At 37.4% G+C, this 23,654-nt stretch overlaps 1 protein-coding gene across 3 annotated transcripts in view; it reads left to right on the top strand.

Moving 5' to 3' along the window:
- Positions 1-23,654, top strand: part of SLC9A9 (solute carrier family 9 member A9) — a 188,977-nt gene that overhangs the window by 39,274 nt on the left and 126,049 nt on the right. For all 3 annotated transcript variants that reach the window (XM_086844288.1, XM_086844289.1, XM_086844290.1), the window contains 2 exons: positions 13,119-13,234; positions 21,281-21,386. In XM_086844288.1, coding sequence (XP_086700414.1) covers positions 13,119-13,234; positions 21,281-21,386 — 222 coding nt within the window. The remainder of the gene's footprint in view (positions 1-13,118; positions 13,235-21,280; positions 21,387-23,654) is intronic.

The raw sequence follows: 23,654 nt of genomic DNA, 5'->3' as shown, positions 1-23,654 counted from the left end.
GGGGGTCCTGTTCAGGTGTTCCACTAGGACAAGAAATTTATATAATTAGAAATCCACCTGTCACAACTGTCCCCAAGCACTCCCTCGGTGTCCCTAACACCACAGTCTGGCTGACAGCATGTGGTGATGCATGTAGTCAAGGAATGTAATTATCTCTCCCCTGTGCCTCAGTTTTTCTCGTGAATTCTTTAAACCTGGCTGTTCTTCCCTTAAACTGACCTGGGAGCTGCGGAGAATCCAAGCAGACTCCTTCCACTTCAGTATAGCACTGGTAGCAGTTTAACACTTTCCCAATAATTATCCAGAAATGCTCCATGAAGGACAAACAGTTCCACATAGCTTCTCAGATAATACTCTCCCTGATTATAGACTCTCAGGAGGGCTTTTCTGCCAAGGAGAAAAAAATGCCACACCTTGAGGTTAGCTCCTCATGGGCTGTAAACAAGGTGTCTGTAGCCACACTGTCCAAAACTTTTTCTCATCTATGCTCTTCCTCTGTTCATTACTATCCCTTGTGTCACTTCTGCTTTGAAAGAATTAATTATTCAAGCTGCCTACATGTCTCTTTTCAACAGCAGCTAGCCCTATTGTGTTACAAGGACAAAAACCTTCCGTAACTGCCAGGACAGATGGCGGAAGCCTGGCAACGCGTTTCAGAGGAGTGCCACACCTCTGTGTTATCAAACCTGGCTTTATTTGCACACCTCCTTATCTTTGATATTTTAATTACAGTGCTACTCTTGAGGATATTCTTGTTGCACAAAAAAATCATATTGAATTATTCTTTAGTGCCTCATTAAGACAAAAAAATGGGAAACATGATCCAGATGCAAACTAAAAGCCAAACAATCCAAAGAATACAAATTATGTAATTTAATAAAAATCTTGTTTAAGGACTTATTATTTATGCTAGGTTTTTAACATGTTGGGAATGGAAACACTGCAGTATTATTCTGCAAATATCCCTGCTGGGGTACTTTTTTCTTGCCACAGTGATACTATGTAAGCCGTGCTATCTCAAGGGAATGTGTAACAGTGCAGTGCCAAGATGCTGTGCTGAGGTATGTGTGCCTTCATACTTCCTTTCCTGCAGAGTTTTCTGCCTCTAAAAAGATGTCTGAGTTGCTTTCTTGCACTTCTTTGATCTGTTTGATCATTATATTCTAACCCATTCTTAATTTCCTCTTGCTGGTCCATTTTGAAAGCCTCATGTATGATTTTCAGTTGATAAAATTGCCATTGGGCTGCCCTTGCTCTCCCTTTAGCATCGTCATCACTCATGAACAGATGCTGGGGAGGCAGATGATCTTTCAAATGTAGCAAGGAAGACTGGGAGGAGAACGCCTGGAGGCAGATTCAAGCACTTAGAAGGATGTAGTCACACACAGTGGTGTTAGCTTGCTTCAGGGAGGGAGGGGAGGAGAGCTGAACATCAAAGTGCAATGGAAATGTAAAATCCTTAGTTCTGTGATTCCTCCTTTCATCTGTGCTTTTTCTCCTGGAAAGGTGTTGCAGGCAGTTCTGCTTTCTGTGCCACCGAATGGACTCAAGCTTCAGTGAATGTAAATGGAGCCCCTGGACCAGTTTTTTTTTATCCTTCAGAAGTTCTAACACTCTCTGAAATTAATTTGAGATTGGATATTTTCAATCAGCAAAAGCAGGTACAAACAGTCTTTCTAGGACAAACAAGGCATAGGTATTCTTCAGACACAAGTTGCAACAAGATGGGGAAGAGCAGGAAAATTTGGAATAGTCCATCCCAGGGGATGCCTTTGGCTGGCTCAAACCATACACTGCACGGTGGTGCCAGACTGGCTCTGGTGCAGGATACAGCCTGTCCCATGGACACCGTGTCTCACCCCAAAAGCGGGGTGGCCTCAAGCACCTCCTGCTCCTCTTTCCTTGACCTGGTGGCTTCAGGGCTGTTCCTCTCCACATCCTCACTCCTGTCTCCACCTGTGCAGGTTTTATGTCCCTTCTGAAACGCCTCATCGCAGAGGTGCTGCCACCATTGCCAATGGGCTCAGCCTTGGCCAGCAGCAGGTCTGTCCCAGAGCGTACTGGCATTGGCTCCATCAGACACAGGAGAAGCTTCCAGCAGCTTCTCACAGCAGCCACCCCTTTAAGCCACTCCTTTAGCCCCCTCGCTACCAAAATCCCACAACACAAACCCAACGCAGTGTTAAAATTTGGCTACAGCTGCTGTAAAAAATCAATCCCAAAAGTTACTATAGTTCACAGTAAGCCGTTCTCAGTGATGTAGCACCAGTTAATTTGTCTTGGTGTCCTCCCAATGAGGGAATGTACTTCAGTCTTGCTCATTTAAGTATATAATCTTTCTCTGATCTTTGAAGTGATGAAATGAAGAAGTAGATCACGAGGCATAGAAATTAGAGCAGTAAAAGAGCTATTAGCCTGTAGAGCTCATTATTCCACCCCTAAAAGGCTACTTTGCAGTTCATTCTTGGGTGCTTTGTCCAGTATACCTAAAAACCTGGGAATACAGGAAGAATGAAGGAGCAATTCTAGTGTGCAGAAACTCAGTCCTTTTCTCTCTGCTTTAATCCAGCTATAGGATGAAGCAAAGCAGTAATTGCTGCCATTATAGAGAACAAATCTATTTGCATTTCTACAGTGCTTCAGCTCTAGCTGTGAATGCCTAATCAGTCCTATTGCTGGAAAAATATTTTCCAGCCTCTTGTCAAATCTATGTCTGATTGCAGTGCATTACTGCGAAGCCACTTCACCCCTGCCCTGGCCCACATCACCAGAGGGCTGGGTAAGAATTTTTGAAGCCAGTGCTGGTGTGTAGGAAACAATACAGCAGTGTCTGTCATTGCTTCAGGAACTGGGTCTCTAACAGAATCCTACCCAGCATAACAGGCAAAGGTTTTTGTGTTTCTAGAACTGTAAAACTCTAAACAATGGGTGCGTAAAGATCTCCTTACACACCTCTGCAGTAATAGTAACATTTACCCCAATGTCCACGCTAGCCTTAGCCTTAATAATTACATTGCATTTTCCTCACCCAGACTTCCCCAGCAGTTTTGGCTGTAGGGTGTTTCTCATTCCCTGTTCTGCACGCTTATCAGACTGATAATAAGCACTATCGAGCCACTGCTACATCCTGATGCAAACGTAGCTGCACAGTGTGACACATATTTGTATATTTACCCTGAATCTCAATGAGTTGCACCTGCTTTTCTACTAATCAGTAGTTTTGTTCTGCCTTCACAAACCCTGGAAATTTAAGAACAGTTGAAGCTTAGTATGCAGTTCTCGGGACTGATAGAGCTGCTTGGTTTCAATCACCCCGCACATAAGTGTTGTAATCTGGCCAAATATGTTTTCCTTATTTACACTTCTATTTAATTTGATATGTAATGCACGTGAGTCAGACAAAAATCATTTGTCCCATGATGTTTTTACATACGCATTTAAGAATTTTATCTCCTGTAATTCACTGTCACTGTTAGCACTGTTCCAAAGTCAAAATCATTCAAACAAATATCTCAATCTTTTCTCATCAAAACCATTCATTTTTAATGCATTTACAAAGTAATTTTTTCCATGAGAAAGCAGCCAGTGCCTCACAACTACATTTCCATTTAATGAATTTAATTATCATTCTTTCACCTCACCCAGGAAACATTTAAGGAAATTTTCCATTTAATCATTTCAGCTAAAAGCTACGGCAGTAGCTTTGGATTTTAAAGATTGTCAGACCTCATCCTGTAGAATGGGAAACTTTGTTTGTTAAACAAGACACAACAATCATGAAAGACCCTGTAATGGGAAAAGCGTGTCTTGTAACTGGGCACGTGCACTCCTTGGTTAGAGAAGCGACCACCATGAGATGCACCAAATCAATCTGTCCTAGAGATGTTACTTCCACAAGCTGTTCAGGAATGCTGTGGTAAAACTCTCTTTTATACATCCAACTTGTGCCTGTGTAAGTCTCCTTATCAGATCCCAGGGCTAGAAGAATAAAACACATTTATTTAGAAGGTCCTTCAGCCTTCGGGGGAAAGGAAATGAAAACCTGGACAGGGAGTGAAGTAGATCTTGACACATCTGTAGATTTATACTAGAGGTTCAATCATATATCTTACAGGATCCTATAGGTTTATATCCTAAATCTCAGAAGGAATAAGAAATAATTCCCACCTACTGATTTCTGCTAGCAATAACTAACCAAATGTTTTGACAATTCCTAAGCTTAAATGGGGTCTGTCCTTGGCTGTTATCAGTGAGGAGCTTGGATACAGGATAGAGCCACAGAACATACTCAGACTGCTGTGTGGGTGGGCTTTGTGCAGTGTGAACTAGAGTAAAAGAAGAAAGAATTCTACAAAGGGCTTTTATGTGGCTAAAGCCTGTGAGGATCCCCCTGGTATGTCCAGACCTGACAGAAAGCAGCTTGCACCTGAATATCTGGAACATTCTTGGTAGTGAGGACAGGATGTTTTCATCAGCATTTTCATTCACTGCCTTGAACTTGTGTAGTTGCTCACAACATACTGAAAAGCAGATTAGAGAATGACTTCTCTTCACAAACAGCAATTGCCTAACGTTCCATATGTTTGGTTATTATGAGTCTCTGCCCAAGGGATTTATCATGAAAATGCTGTTGCACTTTGATATTAAAATAAAAAAACTACAATGAAGAAATGGTTGTATGCTATGGAGAAGAACCAACACCACTGTGTGAAGGAGCTGACTGAAATACTGGCACTGAATCCATGTGATCCAGGAGCACAGTCTGGTGGGGAAAGGGCAGATCCCATAAGACAACAGACTTCTCCACTACAGAGCACCCATACTTGTCAGACTTGTTAGTACAACTTCAGAAGCCACAACCTATTAAAGAGGAGTGTTTAAAATAAAAATACAGTAGCACAATAGCAGTCTTCTTGGGGACCCTGCTGCTATATTTAAAGTAATAAAAACCATTTCTACCTAGCACACCAGTTAAGGATAACTGTATAAGCAGCAGGACATAACCTGCTTACCACAGGATAAGTGTTTTAAAGCTTATGTCCTGCTGATTCATTCTGAATCATATCACCACAAATACATTCACCCTGGGAAGTTATTTATTGGCTTGGATGGTTCCTGTTTCTGAAAGTTCATTGCAGTAGTTTCATGTCACTTTAGGCCTATCTGCATGCCTGTCCAATAGTTAATTTTTCTTTTTCAGAAAAAAAACCTGTTTTCACTTGACCAATGAACATCATTGCACATTAATACTCTTATAGCCCTAGAAACAGGAGCTAGCCTGGGCACAAGGAATTTTATCATTCTCCTCCATCTTTGTTCATCAGAGCAAGGATTCTGTTTAAAAATAAACCCAAACTCAAAATGTTTGTTAAAGGTTGAATGTGTTTCTTATCCTGTCTATACACTTATAGAGATTCTCACACTTTCAGAGGTCTAAATTTTAGATTTCAATTACTAAGGCACAAGACTGATCCATATCCTAATTTGTAACCACACCCTAATTTATAAATGCGGAACTTTGGTATTTTAAAGTTGGTTGATAGTTCAAAGTGTCCCAAATTTCTAAGGGAGACTGAACCAAGCCCGGGTAGCACCTGGAAACTCTCAAGCCTTGGCAATATCCCTGTCTGTCCTAAACACATTAAACTTTTTCATCAAACAATAAATTTTACATTTGAAAACTGCACTAACTTAAATGCCTGTCAAGGATACCTGGCAGTTTTCATTTATAGTGCAAGCATGAATTCCTGTTTTCTTTGTTCTTGGGCTACTTGTACCACTATTTGATTGAGCTAATCCAATAAAAATGCTAAAACTGTTTCAAACATTTTTCTTTATAGTTCATTTCATGCCCTATTTTACAGCAGGTTGTTCTCTAATCTAATTTACATTACTCTGAAATCACAAAGTGATCCTAATTACCTTTTAATGATAATACAAGCTAATTTAAAGGAAACATCAGGTGCTGCAATGAAAACCTATTGTAGAAGTTCACTGCAAATGAGATCTTTGGGTTTATGTATTTTGATATGAAATATTAAATGAAAATATTTTCTTGCTTTATGTATTAAATTCATTATTTACACTGTAGTTTCAAATGTGGGGCAGATGTGTGGCTATTTGGAGGAGTTCATTCTGAAATTTAGAGAATAGATGAATTATTCATTAATTAGTTCAGCATGAATAATAACCAGAAGCATGAGTCTGCCTTTAACATAGATTGATAGCAGGTTAGGATCCAGCAATGTTTCTATACTTGGAGAGGGAGTTCAAAACATTATTGGATCTCACTTTCTTGACTTAAAATACTTTTCTTCTGAATTTCTGCTGAATCAGACTTGGTTTTTTCCTTTAATCACTCAGATCTGAGAGGTCTGAGGACTTTCCACAGACAGGTCTTTTGTACAAACACTCTTGACTGTCCTGAAAACTATTTCTGAAAGTAGAATTTTTCTCTCATATGGAGTTATGAAGAAAACTCAGAGGTTTATTTGACACATGGAATGTTCTTGAGGTTGAAAAGACAAAATTATCCTCATATATCCCTCTGTCAATATAATAATAAGGTGATACAGTGATATTAAATTTTGGCACATTTGAAGCTTCCAAGGTGAAGAAAAGAGATACAAAGTTTTGTTCTGGGTCCATAGCTTATCTGTGACACTAAAATGCTTTCAGATGTGCTTATAGCCATGGATTTAGCAGAGTCTTTAATATTAAAGTCAGACATTTATATAGATAATGGGATGGGATTAGGGGTCTTAACATTTCAGAATACAAAGCACCCACTCATCTGAGAACTCAAGAGAAACTTTTCATACTGGAGACAATTTTATGAGCTGCAACAGGAATTCTTGAACTTACAAAACCCCAAAATATTTAGACTATACTAAGTTCTTCAGAATGTTGACCTCTTGTAGGTAAAGAAAGAACACTTAATGTTAAGATTGCTAGAATTATGGCAATCATCAAAGTTTCTCATTGGTGAAGTGAATTCATTGCTGACTGACTGAATGAGCCAATTAACCAGTGAACTCAATTTACCCAACCCCTGACTGACTTTGTGTGTTAGTTCAGGATGAGACAACAGTTGTGTAATCTGAGAACTCTGAGTTATTGACATTTAACTACATTAAACTCCTGTAGATAATACAGTCACTGTCTTATTTTCTCTGTGTAAACTGGGTATTTTCAGTCCTTCTTTTTACATAATGAAAGTCTCTTGGTGTCACTAATATTTTTTTTAGAATGCCACCACCTTCTGTACAGCAGTGATTTAGGAATTTCTAAAATAATTTTCATTATTGTATCTGGAAAATCTTATGTCTGCTTTTTCTAGGTTTAATTTTTACTGTCATGGGGATATCTCTCTCAAAGTATGTATGTCTGTCAGTAATTCATCACCTTTTTGAAAGTTCTCTCAATTTATAACACTGAGTAAAGTAAATCTTGAGATAATGTTTAAATTTGTAGTGCAATAAAATATTGTGGCACTATGATTTGGACACAGTACAGTTGACAGTGTTTCATGGCTTATTTACCCAAGTAATTATTACATTTTACTCAGCACTCTGAGATCAGGTGCAGGTTTTTCATTGCAGAGGTTCAGGTTGTTATGTATATAATGTGAAATGGCTCTAATTTAACTGGAGCTCAGGAACACAGGAATCCTGAAGCTGTGTCACACTCATTAGAGAAATATTAAAAATACATTAAATTATCATATGCAGTCATGAGTGATGGTGAATTGCTTTGTATACCTGTGAGGCAAACTGTTGTAAAACTCTAACACAGTAAGGGCTATTTGAAAGTCAGTCTGAAAAAACAGATAAGAGATTTTTTTTAAAAAACACCAAACCATGAAATACCATTCATTGGTAGTTTTCAGCGAAGATTGGTGACCTCAGCTTTCATCTCATGTGTGTTCATGCCTTACCCCCTTTTTTTCACTCCTTACTTTTGCTGCATTGTCAGCATTTACCAGCAAAATCTAAAATTGTAGCTTGAAATTCTGAACATTAGCAAAATGTTTCTACCTTTAAAGAAAGCATCTCTATATTTCAATAGACATTTCCCATGGTTGAATGTACTACAGAAGACTAACCAAAATAAAATTCATACTGACATGTAGCTATTCTTTACTTTCATGAGGACAAATCCATAGGAAGATATTTTTAGTTAAGCAAAGACTCAGACACTGAGGCTTTCTGAGCACTCGGGCCTCCTGCATAATCTTGTCCAAGCCAGTCCTAAAGCCTCAAACACAAATATGGTTGGTCTTCCCTTAAGTGAAAAAACGGGGCATCACAGGACTGCAGTTTTGAAGCCTCTCTCAATTTTTCTATTACCAGTTGCCCCCAAATTGACTGATACAGAAACCCGGGCTGGATTTTTAATTTACATTCAATACCTGCTTGCTTGATTAAACAACTCTGAGCAGCCTTCACTTTCCCAAAACTCCAGTAGCACAGGACTGTCTGAGGAGCCAAGATACCTGTGAATTAATAGTTACTGAAACACAGCCTTTCTTTCCCTGTCTCTGAGGTGTGAAGTGTATTTCCCTCCATTTAGCCTTCCCATCCCAACTTCTGATGTAAGAAGCAAACAGAAGATGATCCATGACTTCCACCAAAATCTCGGTGGTAAATCTTTCCCATTGCCCGCGGGAGAAGCCACGCGAAGGCCTTTGCCCCTCCCGGAGCTCAGCAGTGCTCACTGGAGCTGTGTGTCACATCTGCTGAAGCTAAAGCTTGGTGAGAGCTAAAGCTGTGCAGTTCTAATGCTCAGCTGCTGGACAGTCACTGTGCCCCAGGTAACTGGGGATGCAACGAATTTGTAAAGTCGGGTTCTTTTCTGATCTCTGTTATTTCTATAGCCAGAGGGGTTTTTTCTTCTTGTGTGATTTCTACAGGATAACTCTAGGTAATGTTACTATTGCTTTATTGTTACCTGACACACTTCAGTGAGGTTTTCTCCTGCTTTGATTAGCGAGAAAATGATTTTTTGGAGAAAAGCCCATGATAGTACCTTTTCTAGTGACAAAACTGATTTAAAAGAGGACTAAAAGAAGGAAGTAGTAGCACAGAGAGCAATTTGAAATATCAGATCACTACGGCCGGAACATTTGATGTGAAGAATTCTATTGTGTAGAAAAAGCTATAGAAATATCTTGGTATGGTAGAAATAGAAAGATCAAAATAAAGAAATGCATTTTTCATTTTCATCTCTACTATTTGTGTTTTTCAGCATATATTTTAAATTCTGACAAGTGACTTCTTTATTTCTATTATAGTATCAACCAATCACTATTTTAGTTCATACACAAGCAAGAATAAAACCATCCCTTTTTCCTCTTGTTGGCTTATTAATATCACTATTCCTTGTGAAAAAGAAGAAATATGAAGGAAGAAATATTTTTCATCTTTTACTTGCATGATTACAATCTGTAGCCATGTTCAACTGGCTTCAAGCTACAAGATAATCATGTCTAGATAGGGTAAGATTCTTTAGGGAATTAGACTATGAGATAAAAAATTCTCTGCAGACTAGAAAATATATTTGGCAAGAAAGATTTAAATTACAAGTCTCTTCCATGCTACACAGAATAACTGCACAAACGCTTTAAATCTGGAATTATGCTTTTAAAACCTTTAACACAATAAAGACCCATAGTGAGATTCAACAGTGATAATGCAATGAATAACAAAGCTGAAGAAAATACAACTGCTGATAGAATCATCAGGCAGATGGGGCTATCTGTATTGAGGATACAGGGCATGTGTGTGTGCTTTATGTCTTCACTTAGCAGGTTCTGTTACATTCTATTTATGTTCTCTAGAGCTTTAAATTAAGAGTAGATTCCTTTAGAACTGGTAGGTTTTCTCGTTTTAGTTTGCATGAGACAATGCAGTCAGTTTAAAAAGAAGCAGTATCCTATAAACTAACCTGCCAATATGTATTTATTGCCATGGTTTTTTTAGTTTGCTCTGTTGCAGAGGGATAGGTGCTGTGATGCCAAGTCCTGCAAGCTGAAGATGTGTCTGGGATTTTTAGGAGGCACAGCTTGGCACAGATTTCTTGCCTGACTACACCATTGAGGCATATTTTTACCACAAGGGATTTGAAGGATTTTTTTCAGTTTGCATTTGTCTCATCTCACATGTACCTAAGGTACCTTATGCAGTCTCCTTGTCCCCCTTTGTGCACTGTTCATGCATACAGAGCTGCTCTCTAGGGTTCTTTTGGACCCTGCTGTCTGACGTTCCCAGGAGCGCTGGTCCCGGGCTGGTTGTAGCGGCTGTCTTTAGGAGCAGCACAGCCTCTTGCTGATTACCTGTCGGGTGTGCTGTGCTCACTCTGTGTTACTTATGGCCTTTCTTAGCCACCCAGAGGACTAAAACTCTTGCCAGGATTTCAGCCTCCCTGTCTTGAAGACTCTGGTATCTTTTCCCTTCCCAGTGTGGTCTGATCCTGTTTGTGACTACTTACATTGCTTCTGTCCTTTGCATCTTTCCTGCAGCCTCCCCATTCTGCATCAGACATACCCCACTTCCTCTCTCTAAAACTACCAATTATCTCTCTTCTACTAGCAGTATGCTGGAGAGGTTTTGCTATTGAGAGCTTTCTGACAAGAACTTCCCAAAAATCCCCAAAGCAATTTTGCTGTCTCTTTTCAGATCCCTTAAAACCAGATGCTGCTAAAGGAAGCTCTTGCAAAGAAATAAGTTTCTGTTGAGCAGCATCTAAAGCTCTTCCTGAGCATTTAGAAAGTTTTGTGTGTAGTAATTACTCCTTAAAGGCCTTAGGAGATGGCTTTTTTCCCTCTGCATGTAAACAGCAGCTAGTTCACGGATGTCCCAGTTCCAGAGTAGCCTTCCTAGAGAGCGGCTTTAGAAACAAACTCACTGGAACCTTCCAGCAGTACACTGCCAGCCAGTGTGCTTTCCAAACTCCTTTCATCAATGTGCAGCAGAACTGTGGTAGTAAAAAAAACTGCACCCTGCACAAATGGTGACTCTTCACCCCCACTTTTCTACACCAAGTTTCAAAATTCAGTCTGGCCTCAAAAATCTAAGGATAGCCCAATGCTCAGAATAATTAAAGCCTTGAAGAGTTTTTGTTCTGGTTCTTCAGTGTCTGTTATTTACTTTTATTTTTGTTAGTTTTGTCAGTTTAAAGGGGTTTTTTTGTGCTGTTGTGCTGAGATTTTGTGTGGTTTGTGTGGTTTACTTGCTGGCTCATATTGGAAATTATTGTAGTTAAAGTTCAGTTTCCCAGAAGATTCTTACTTCAGCAAGTCAAATATTTATATGGTGTCTCCTCTACTGTGTAATGACAGCATTCTATGCAGCATTTTTTAGTGATGAGGCACTTTGTAAGTGCCAGACTTGCATAATCTGGAAAATTCTGAATTCTCATGTGTTTTGTTACATTACTGTTTTTCTCTTTTCCTGCTGAAGTGGTAAAATATTTGCTCTAGCTTGATGGGTTCCTCCCCAGACTTAAAAAAATGTTTGGGTGTAGAAAATATCACGCCTCCTGCAGCAAAGCTGATCTGTATTTTATTCTTCTGGTTTTTTACTTTATTAATGTTACAAATCTATGTCAAATCAGTTATTCACAAACATTTTTTTGAAGAACAAAACCATCACTAAGTCCATCTGAGAAGTTTTCTGCAACTTTTAATTACTGATAAATTTAATTATCATTACTATATTTGTCAAACAGTTAGAACTTAGTTTTATTTACTATTTTTAAATAGGTTTTAAATGAGGGAGAAGAATGTCTCTGGTCAAACCTGAAAGTAGGTTTAGGCAATTATTTCTAAAAGACATGGCTGTGCTCACTTCTCTTACTGTGGCTTTGGATACAATTGAAAATCGGGAGAGCTGCACCACAATCAGGTTTTGAAGGACTCATTCCTTAAAGCTGCCAAATTTTGCTGGGGATAAAAAGACAAAGTTCACTGCAAGGTCTTGAGTCATTATGCTTTGGGAAGGGAGAGAAGGTGAGCTCATCAATCAAGGAGACCCACAGCTGGATACGGTGTTTTAGGGCAATTGCTGGTGAACTGTTTGCTAGAGAACTTTTGTAAATATGTACACAAATACCCAGGGCCACTGGGGAAGGCCATGGTGACCTGTCTGCTTCTCTCCTTGTGCAACACAGTGAGCTTGGTGACGTATCTGAAAGTGATTTGTAATTAACTCTCGGGCTGTTTGTTAATTGCACTTTATCTGTCCCTCAGATCTGTGTTGATGTGACTTCAGGAGCTCTTTAGGAGGATAGCTGAGGGCAAAACCTAGCCCAGGAGGAGCATGCATGGAATTGTTTAAATGATTGGTTTGGAGTCTGAAGTTAGAAGGGCACAGCTGTCAATGTGTTTATGGAGCAGGCATTGGATGCAATGGGGTTTATTATTAACTAGACTGAACATGAATCATATTGTAAAAATCTGCAACAGGTTCTAACAACAAGTGAACCTCTTTTTTCCAAGTTATTTCAAGATTCTGGTTGGAATGCACATCTCAGAGAGCACTGCCTAGTTACATAAACCAGTGATAACATTTCCTGTGAAACCAGTGAGGCGGTAGCAGTGTATTTTGAAGTGTGACTTTGTTGGCTCACTGTCATTGTGAGTTGTAAAATATGCCCATTTAGAGAGACCTTATGTGAAACTTTGAGTGCTGCTAACATTTAAAAGCTGATAGAATAAAACAATTAATTTAGAAATACAGAGCAAGCCACACAGCTGATAGTAGAACTGCCTTTGTTTAAGGGTTCTACATTAGACAAATTTGTCTTAATAATGTCTTCTTAAGCTTACCTTATCTTTCCTTTTGAAAAATAAACAGCCCAAACCATTGTTCTCTGCTAACAGCAGATGACAATTACCCAGAAAACCTTTGATTTGGAATTGTCTCTGATGTTTCAATACAATATTTGACAGTTGATCAGAAAATAGAATTTTTAAATGATACCAGTTAATGTTTAGTATTGATGAATACATTCATTGAAAAGAAGCTGAAGAATAAGAATAAGAACCTGTTTCCTACTGTAAATTAAACATAAGTATTAAATACTCTGTCTGAATACCAGTCTTATCTTTGCCCTGACAGGCTGATCATGTATGGCTTTGTGAAGGCCATGGTACATATTGGCCAATTAAAGCAATGGGAATTCCACTTCACTGACTGTTTATTTTTTGGATCACTGATGTCTGCCACAGATCCAGGTAACCATTTCAAATAAATTACTTTTTCAAAAGTGAGAAGAGTAAATAAGAACTGTACATGTCATTGAAATGTTCAAAGTCTCTGTTCTTGTTTTTATTTTTTTTTCTTTCCTTAGCTGTTAAATATCTGATATTCTGATAATCATAAGTCAATCAAAGTCAAAGTCAAAATCAAAGCTCCAGAGGTCCCTTGTGGGTTTTTAGTAGCTGGTTTTCCTAGGGTGAGGTCACAAACTTTATAATTGAGGTTGCTGAAAAGATTGGGAAAATGTTCTGTGATCGTCAGGACACTACCTGTTGCTTGCTGATATGAGAACTGCTCTAAGCTTCAGCCTCAGAGATAATAATCACAACCTCACATCCACATGTGAGTTTAAAGATATGGGGAATGGAGCATTCAAATTTGGCCATATAAATACTGTTTATATGGTAACAATGAAGTGTTTACAATAAATACAACTCTAAAAAAACAGTTACCAAGAAATTGACTTGAATTTTCAGATGTGAGATTCAAAGCCCAAAGTTACAGATAAATGGCAAAGTCTGGGAAGTAGACTCAGTCAATTTTGAAATCACAGAATCATTGAGATTTGGAGGGATGTCTGGTTGGATTCTAGTCCAACCTTTCAATTAAAACAGTCTAATCTCAAAGTTAGCCTGGGTTTCATAGATTTGTTCAGGTCTGTTGGAAATGTCAATAAGAGTTACTCATATTAAAACTATTGCTATTTGCAACTGTGGGAACACAGTAAAGGAGAAGGTGAAGAGATTTTTTTAGAGGTTATCTACTAAGACAAAGTACAAATTCTGCAAGGGTGCATTGGATTTTTGCAAAATTTTCAGTCGAGCTGTTAAAGGAGATGGAACAGAAACCATTTTGTGATGCATGTTAAATGCTGCAGTAGTGTTAAAAAACTATACTTGAGAAACTTCTCTGAGAGGCTTAGGACTAAATTTCAATTTCTTGGCTTTTAAAATAAATGAGAAAAAGTAATATTGTTCTACAACTTTTTTCCAGTCTCTAAATGAAGTCTCAATATTTAACAAAAGATTTTGAGCTTGTGATTTATTGACAGCTTAAAAGGACAGTATAAAACAATTTATTTCCACAAAACCACTTGTTGCAATATTACTGTAAAAGCTACCTCAAATTGTTATTATCAAATTAATCCACACCTCCAATATGCTGCCACTTCTTAGATCACCCAGCTATATTAATAAGAATCACCACATGATTGAACCCTACTCACAGAGCAAGAGAAAAACACAGATTTTAGAAGCACAAGGAGAACCTAGGAAAATAAACTGCTTGTGGAATAAATCATCCTTACAATTTCCAAGTATATTTCTTGATAGTGCTATGAATAGGGTTTTGCAGCTGGCTTAGTTTATTTTCCCATTTTCCAGGACAAGACTATTTAGTTTCACAAATGTTGACTTATGACAAGTAATGTATAAGACAAAGGCACTGATTTTGATTATAAGAGTATTAAATCACCACTGATTAATCTGGAACAATCAAGAGGAAAACAAAAACAAAAAAAACAGAAGCTCCTCTTGCACTGTAAGGAATAAGTTACAGGAATTACTTTTCCCAGAGTCTTTAGCAGGCTTAAAAAGCTAAAGCTGCAGTTGAGAAAAATATTTTTAGTGTGACAAACTGTCATTGATTAATATTGCTTCTAATTACTTCTCTGCTTATATAGTGTCTGTGCACATCCAAGAGTTTTTTAATGTTCAGTCTTGCTCCCTCTGATATCATTCACAATATTCTAAGTTATTTTGTGTGTTCATTAATCTTCTTCATAAATTTCAACCCGTCAAAGACTTAAGAGAATTTTGAATTAAGTTATTCATTAATTAAATGGTCAACACTGCTGAAAATATTTCATTGTGTTGTAGGATTTGCTAGTGAATTATAGTAAGTAAACAAGCATGTAAAGAGCTCACTGGCATTCCAGTGAAATCAGTTAAAATATGGTTCCCTAGAGGACTGATACATATTAGGACATAAAATAATCAGTATAAATATTTTATCTGTGGTAACTAGGGTTCATTTGGGTTTTTTTTAAGAAAACTTTAGTAAAATGTTGTTAGTGTTATCAACAATAAATTAGTCTTAAGATGAAATAATAAATTCCTGTCAGATTTGCTTCATGATTTTTCATTTAATTCTTCACTGTGCAGGATTATAAACTCATTTCAAAAAGAGATTTAATTTCCCTTGGCTATGGAAAGCAATTAAGTCTCAAAAGATGATAAAAACTGATCTGTTGACTTGACAGAAGTTGGTTTGATTGAGCTCCTTATTTGTGATAGCAAAGATGGCTGGTAGGTGTTTACATGTTAAATAAATACTTTTACTTTTGGGGCAGTAAACAAACATATGCCAGGCAAAATTTTTTAGTATTGTTAAGAAGAAGGAAATAATGTCACATTACTCTGTAGGTTTTAGTTCTGAAGTTTATCTTAAGGTTTTTCATCTAGTATTTTGGCATAAAAATAATTCAGAAGAATTGCTTTTATATGCTGTGTGTTCTCTTACACAGAAAACTAGTGCTTGAACTAAGACTAAGAAATTAATTTACTACTGGATAGACTTGGGACTGTGTTTTGCATTATAGACTGCGATCCTGCAATATCCACAATACTTCATGATGCCTCAAAAAACTTCCATGTCTCTAGAAAGGACAGTTAGAAACTTCAGGGACAAAACAAGGTTACTCTAGACCGCATAATTCATCTTACAGAGAACATCTCCTTCCAGTAAATTTTCATTTTCAGTAGAGAAAGTTTCTCATTTTAAGAATTCAGGTGAGAGGTTAAATTTTGAGAAGTAGAATTTTAAAATTCCCAAATTATCCATTCATTATTCTTTGATTTAAAACATGAGACCTGTGTTTACATTTTCCCTTATTCTGATCAATAGGCATAATTTATCACATTGTCAAGGAAATCATATCTTATTGTTTCATTGCATAAAACAGCACAAAAAACAGTGAAACCCTGTTTCACTGCTGAAAGGGTGTCCTTGCATTAGTACTGGGATTTGGTTTCTAATGCACCCTGACTCTGGGAGTGTTTTGGTGTGGTCCCTCCCAAGGTGACAGGGCAGCTCTCCCTTGTTCTCTGGGGTGCTGCTCCTGAGAGCAGCAGTGAGCCAGGGAAAGGCGCTGCCACCAGAGACTGCAGAGTGACACTGCACACGAGGGAATTGTGACCCAGCTGTCCCCTGTGACTGACAGGCTGCCCTGGCTGTAAGGGAATAAAGAACAGAACAGTGCTGGCACAGGGATGTAAAGATGGGACCTCTGCCTCAGCCACCAAAAACACACCAGCAACTCCAGGGCCACTGCTATTTGCATGTTCTGGGCAACGACCTTCCCGTGCAAAGACATTTCACATACCTTTAGCCCTTCCTTTTGGTTTTTTTCTAACTTTTGATATTTCAAGTATAGAAAACAGATTTACCTTCACAGGGTTTGCTGAAGCACAGCTATTTCTGAGCTACATGAACTCCCTTACCTTTGGTCACATTGACAATCACAAGGCTCTTCCCTATTTGAAGTTACTATGGTTACAGCTGAACAGGAGCTGTGGGTTGCATTGCTCTTGTTATTGATAAAATTGGATATTTATCAGAAAGAGCAGTTTCTGTTTCTCGTAAAATCGAAGGATTTTGCATTAAGAAGCGTAATTTATAAATAGAAGGTAATGCATTTCAAGTGCTCGTTATGTAAGACAGTTTATAAATGTGTTTTTAATTAAAATATATGTCTGCTTTCTTCTTATTCACCACTGATCTGTGAGTGCTGTGACTTATTAATAGGGAAAGAATGCTATAATTCAAATTGGGATCTTTATTTTTAGACAAAGTCAATAGGAAATAAAAGATTTTTCTAATTTTATTTTCTTCCCAATTGATACTGCACTCCTAAAAGAATTTAGGCCCATGAGCTATGAAAGATATTCATAGTTCTAGTTGGAAAACTGAAGTAAAATAATACCAGTACCTTATATAATTATGTAATTTATTTTTTGTTTCCTTATTCTTTTAAAAGTAACAGCAAAGTAGTATTGGATACAGTTAGCACAGGAATTGTTGTAGTTTGGTGATTTTTCGGTTATATATACTTTTTACAGGGACCTATAACAAGTCAATTTCTTTCTACATTTGTCAAAAGATACCTTTCACAGCTCCACAAACACTTCTTATGACTTGGGTACCACTGAAATCATGTTGGGCTTAGCATGTGACAGATGTTACCTCAGCCCATGAAGTCAAGGAAGAAGTGAATCAGACTTCTGTTGGCATAAATACTGTGCAAATCTTAGATGCCTCACTATTTCCTGCTTCCCATCACTGAATTTTTAACTGAAGTTCACAACCCTTTCTGAGTCAGCAGCTCTGGTACATGTTATTTCTGTTGGTGTCAGTTTTCTACTGCCACAAAAAGTGTTGGTACTCCTCCAATGACCTTGCAGCCAGTTCTTCACCTGCCTCTATTTCTGTCCTCATGCTTACATTGAAATGAGATGTGTACTTTAATGAAAAGTAGTTTGGTATTTTTATAATACATACTGTATCTAATGAATTATACAAGTTTTTGAGTAGTTACCACATAAAAACCAAGCCCTACTTACTGTTCCTCAGCAGTGCCTTCAGAAAGCTAGGGTCCAAGCTGACAGCAGTGCAGCATTTACGGTCTTCACTTAGATACCAAAGTTCTCGCAGACTAGACATGTTACTTAGTATAAGTAACTTGGTATAACTATATTATTTTTAATATAATAATTATTTCAATAAGTATATTATTTTTAAATTATTTCCCTTGCGTTTTAAAGTCATCCCTTAGACCAAACATGATGTGACTCGTTGGACATGATGACTAGTCCTAGAGCAGTATTCTGTAATGCTATTCAGTAACTTTAATTAACTTTCTTCTACAGCATAGTATCACATCCCTTTTGATGTTCCATTCTGACCTATGCCCATAGATTCTCATAATTAATGAAGGCAAATATGATCATGGGGAAGTGCCTAGACTGTAGTGGTCAAAACAAGGTAGAAATGTTTCCTGGAGCTCTTAAACAGGGTGGATGTGCTAAAGATCCTGCAGATCTCTGTTCTTGTACAGATACAATTTATAATTTTCATTAATGAGTTGGCCAATGCAAGAGAGTGTTTCTTTATTGTACAATATTCTGCTGAAAGGAGATTTTGAACATTCTGAAAGGTATGGATAGAGCTCAATGTGATTCCTGTAATGATTTAAAATAGACAAGGATAAATGCTACACTTGAAAAAGAGCATCTTCATAGATAGCAGATAAGAAGTGAGTGTTCACTTCTGAAAATTATTTCAAGTTTACAACCTATGAAAATGAGTCGTAAGTACCAATACATAGCAAAAAAAAAAAGGAAAACAGGATTTATTAACATGTTCTAGAGCATTTTATCATTCTATTTCTTGACAGCAAGTGTCAGCTACATTACTGGGATCTGGTTTTAGGCACTGTATTTCAGGAAAGATATGAGCTGATTAGAGGGCAAGGAAACATTACTAAAAGGAGGAGATTGAAAGAAGTGAGTTTTTAGGGAGGAGATGTATGCAATGAGCCTTTGACTAGACAAATTCTGCTGAAAGAAAATCAGAATAAAGATGACAAATTTTTGTTTCTCATTAGGCTAGGAATGGAAATTGCAGACTTGAAAAGCAGGAGGGGAGATTTGGGTTAGACATGATTCAGGAATAATTGCATTTATAAATTGTATGAATACTGAAGAGCAAGTTAGACTCCTTTGGGATTTGTGGAACCAGCATCATTTCAGTTCTTTAAAAACAAATCAGATAAATATCTGTCAGCAGTGGTTGGGCTGAAGTTTGCTCTGCCTTGGGCCAGACAAGCAGAGGGACATAGCAAAAACCAGTACCCTTCAGTCAGGGACAGGTAAAGATCCAATAACCTCCCCTGGAAATGGGAAAACATTTGAAATGGAAGATACTTTCTGAGAGCTGGGTGAGCTGGGGAGATTCTCCCAGAAGAAGCAATTGATGCATTACTGCACTGCTTGTTTTATTATTTTGCTTTAATTTGAAAAGATTAAAGTCATATTTTTGGGGTAGAGTTGGGAAAGAAAGCAAGGAGAGAAAGTTGATTACTTAGGAGGCAAGAGGAAGGAGAGGAATGTGTAGGCATCTGTCTAATTGGCTTGGCCTGCTACACACACACCCCAGCAATACATTGGACTTTGATTACTGTTTTCTTTTCCTTCTATCATTATCACAGGGACTATTAACAAGAGCCCAAACTAATTAGCTAATAAGCAAAAGCTGAAAGTGGCAAATAGTTTTAGCAAACAAGTCTGTTTTTATGCCAATGACATTAGAGAGCAGGAGACTAAACTGAGTCCCCATTTAGCACATTAAGTCAGCATTGCTAATCAGGCAAAAACCTGAATATAGATGTTGGTGAAAGAAGAAAATATCTTTTGTCAATAAAGCTTCTGCCTACACCTTTGAGCTATTCTAGGGAAAGAACTCTTTTTCTAGTTTAAATTATAACTGCAGTGGGAGTAGATGGGTGAGGTTACCAGGATGGTTAAATATAACTAGCTAATTTAAATACAGCTTCATCAGCAAATGTTCAGCTACACACATCTCCTAAATTGTCTTCTGTAGAATAACACTTCCAAAATTCTTCAGAGATAACACATCAACAGAGTTCACTCTAACATTAAATTTCACAGGAAAACTGAGAATCTATTTTGGGTTTATAAACTGATTTTGAGATTACATAGCTATTTAAGTGGCATTTAGAAAATCTTAGAAGCAGCGCTTTCAAAGTTCCAAGAAATATTATTAAGACAAAGCATAATCAGCTGGTCATGCTTTTGTATGAATTATCAGCTGTCATGTAAATGTAAAAGTATATAATTTTTATTTCTAAAATGTCAGATGTGAACTTGACATCCCAGAAGCACTCTTAATCTTTGGGATTCCTGGCCTATGAGGACTGAGTCAATTGCACAGTTATGTACTAGAATGCTCACCAGTGAAGCAGTGAGTTACAATGTCATTTTTAGCCAGACAAATAATTGAGGATCTTTACATTAAATTCTGTTTGAAATTAGGAAGCTCTGCTTTTTCTATGCAAAGAGAAAATAATAAGAATAATAAGAATTCAAATAATACCTACACAGAACATAGAGAGCCTTCTTCAGCTGGAGATTATGGAGTGCAGGATAGACCATAGGAAGGACTGTGAATCCTTTTCTGCAGGGAAGAGTGAAAAACAGAGAAGGCCTAAGTTAATATCTACAGGACTTAATTACCTGAATATGAATTAAATGTCTAAATACTCCTGAGGATGTGTATCTAAATTGCTCACCTTCAATTTAAATTCACCACACTCTATTTTTTCTCTTGCATTGGTAAACTGAAAATCAAATATAGGGTATAACTCAGGGAGAAGGAAAGAACTTAGACCAGTGCTATGCTGAAGGAGCCTTAGAATGGTTAATAGGTGTCAAATATCCTGGGTTGGGTCAGACACTTCGTGGTTACCCATGAGCTACATCCTTGTTGAGCGTGGGGCAGCACAGGTGGTTATGCTGCACATTCCTTAGTGAACATGTGTAGCAGATGGGTAAGTGTTATTATATCCTTCTTAAAACAGGTAAACCCCTACTTATCATACAAAATCCACAGTAAAACCCAACTCTTTTCAGCATCCTTATTCCTCTGTGGTCACAAGATCACGGTGCTTTATGCACACTGAAACATGCTGTGACATTTTCATTTCTGTAGGATTCTCTGAGTGAGAGGGAAAGCTTCTTCCTAACTCAGCTGAAGCAGCAAAACTCATGGACTTGATGAATTTAAGGATCTTACATATTCTGGTTGATCCTTCTTAACTCATTTTTATCCACTTAGGCAATGCAAAGGACTGGGCTTCTCAAAACCAGTATTTTAACATTGCTTTATTTCTTGAACTGCCAGAAGAATACAAAAATAACAACTCACTTTGCTGTCTTTCCATACAGTGACAGTCCTTGCTATTTTCCATGAGCTGAATGTGGATACAGATTTATACACACTCCTGTTTGGAGAGAGTGTCCTAAATGATGCTGTGGCTATCGTGCTGACACAGTAAGTTACACCCACCTCCGTTCTTTATTTGGTGAGATAATTAAAGCTTTATTCACTGATATCATCCTCACTGATATAGTTTGTCCAGGTACAGCTAGACCATTTGAAGATTTTGTTATAAAGATGTGGTTTTAGAGTTTTTCTTGGTTTGTTAACACTAGAATTCCAATATTGTTCACAGCAACTGTATATCTACAATGCAATTTTTATTTCATGTTCTTTAACCCAGAAAGCAGTATATTCTGTAAAATTGTAAACTTCATTTATTATGATTTCTTTTCTCATCTAAACATTCTCATTTATTCTCATAAAGATATCTTGAAAAAATAATGCTAAATGAGCACCTAGGGCATAGGGCAACTATAAAATTCTAGACAGGTTCTTTTTATTTTTTGCAATCTATTTTCCAAGATCAAAACCACAAAGTGGTACACAGTATCTGTTTATCTACTTCTGTCTATGGAAGCTGGCAGGGCTTTCATCTGATAATATTATCTTAAATTTATATATAGCTTCTTTATTCTCAGGAATCCTCAAACAGATCACAAATGATGGGCCAAAATCACACAAGTATGTGCTGTCCTAAAAACACAGATGCTAAGTACATGATTAACAGGATCTCAAGTTTACTCCACTCTACATGTATTACATGCTTCCCAGAGCTTTGCTAGAAATACAAATAATCCTCTCAGATAATCTTAAAAGTAACAGAACTGCAAAGTCAAATTCAGTTTTCCACAATGTTTGAAGGTGCTTCACAGTAAGCCTCAATTCAGCGCAAATTTTCCCCTTTAAAACATGATTTTATCCATGAATAAATTTATCCTATCTTTCAGGAAAAACAAAAAACAAAAAACAAACTTTTTAAACTTTTAAAGAGTTCATAGTAGTTAAAAAAATGAGCTTAATATTTTGTCTGAAATCCCATGGAGTTTCAAGTTATAATAATTGTTGCAAAAAAACCCCCAAATTTGTTTCAGAATACAAAAAAAGAAATAGTATTCCTATTTAATTTATCATTCTCCAATTATCAGTCCAATAACCCTCACCTACACTAAACTCCTCTCACAGTTTTCAGAGCAAGACCAATGTTTTCAAGTGCTATCAAGTCTCTGAGCACAGCAGTTCATGATTAGATACAGCATGGCTGTCACACCCAGGGACTGGGCTGGAATGTGCCACTTGGCAGAGCTGGTACATCAGATAATAAAATGGACAAAAGGAAAAGTAAGCAAAGACCAGAGAACTGGGTAGTGAGAACCCACAGAAAAACACTGAAGCAGCTAAATTCTGATGAATTGGAAAGCGTCTAGGTGGCAATAAGTCTGAGATTTTTCTCTCTCCCTTGGCATTGTTTAATAACAACCTAAACATCTTCAGCTCATTTAGACTCTTCATCTGTTAGTGCAAGGTTCCCAGACCAGGAACAGTGAGGCTCCAATCAACTCAAGGGAGCCCAGAATGTTTTAAGTTTCTCTAGTTTTCAGTCACCCTGATGCCAAAGCACACAGATCTCCCAAAGGAGCAACTCAACTGCAGAACAAATCTAAAAAGAAAAGTCCCATCAGTTTCCAGTTCCATCAGTATTCCAGTACATGACTCATGAGTTTCTAAACTCTGCTCTTCCCAGTACTCAAGTCTAGGTTATGCTCCTCAGCCTATCATCTTCTCATGTTTTCTTTGTTACATGGGAGATTATAAATCTTTACTACAGAATCTCTTGTCACTGGGAAATTGATGTGGTTTTTAATATATTCACTGTGACTGATTCTTTGATTTTTATAGTAATTTGTAGAGACTGAAGAGAATACATGGCATCATCAGTTTCACATTTCATTACTCTCTGGCTTAAATAATCAGCTTCTGCACAAATACAATACTTATGCAACCCAACATAATCTTCCTGTAGCATTTTAAGTGAAGATATACTGTTAAAATTGCCAGTTTCAGGTCATTAACACCCTACTAAACCAACCTGAGTTTAAATGAAGAAAATAGCTTTTCTGTCACTGCAAAAGAACAGCTATTTTTTTCCCTGTAACCCATACAATTCTTGTCTGCAAACACAACATGTTCATAATTACAGCAATAGAAGTCTATTTAAAAAGGTGTGAGAATAATGTTTACAAATCTGGAAAAGCAATAGTAAGTCATTTAGTACACTACATAATGATAACCAGAAAAATAGAATATGTAAACACACATTGTCTTTCATTATCTAACAGAATAAGTAAGATGATGTCTGCAGGGGTGGCTCACTGCACGAGA

Source organism: Cyanistes caeruleus, chromosome 10 (assembly GCF_971803275.1).
Source record: "Cyanistes caeruleus chromosome 10, bCyaCae1.hap1.1, whole genome shotgun sequence".
NCBI lineage: Eukaryota > Metazoa > Chordata > Aves > Passeriformes > Paridae > Cyanistes > Cyanistes caeruleus.
This window is presented reverse-complemented; position numbering and strand designations above follow the sequence as displayed.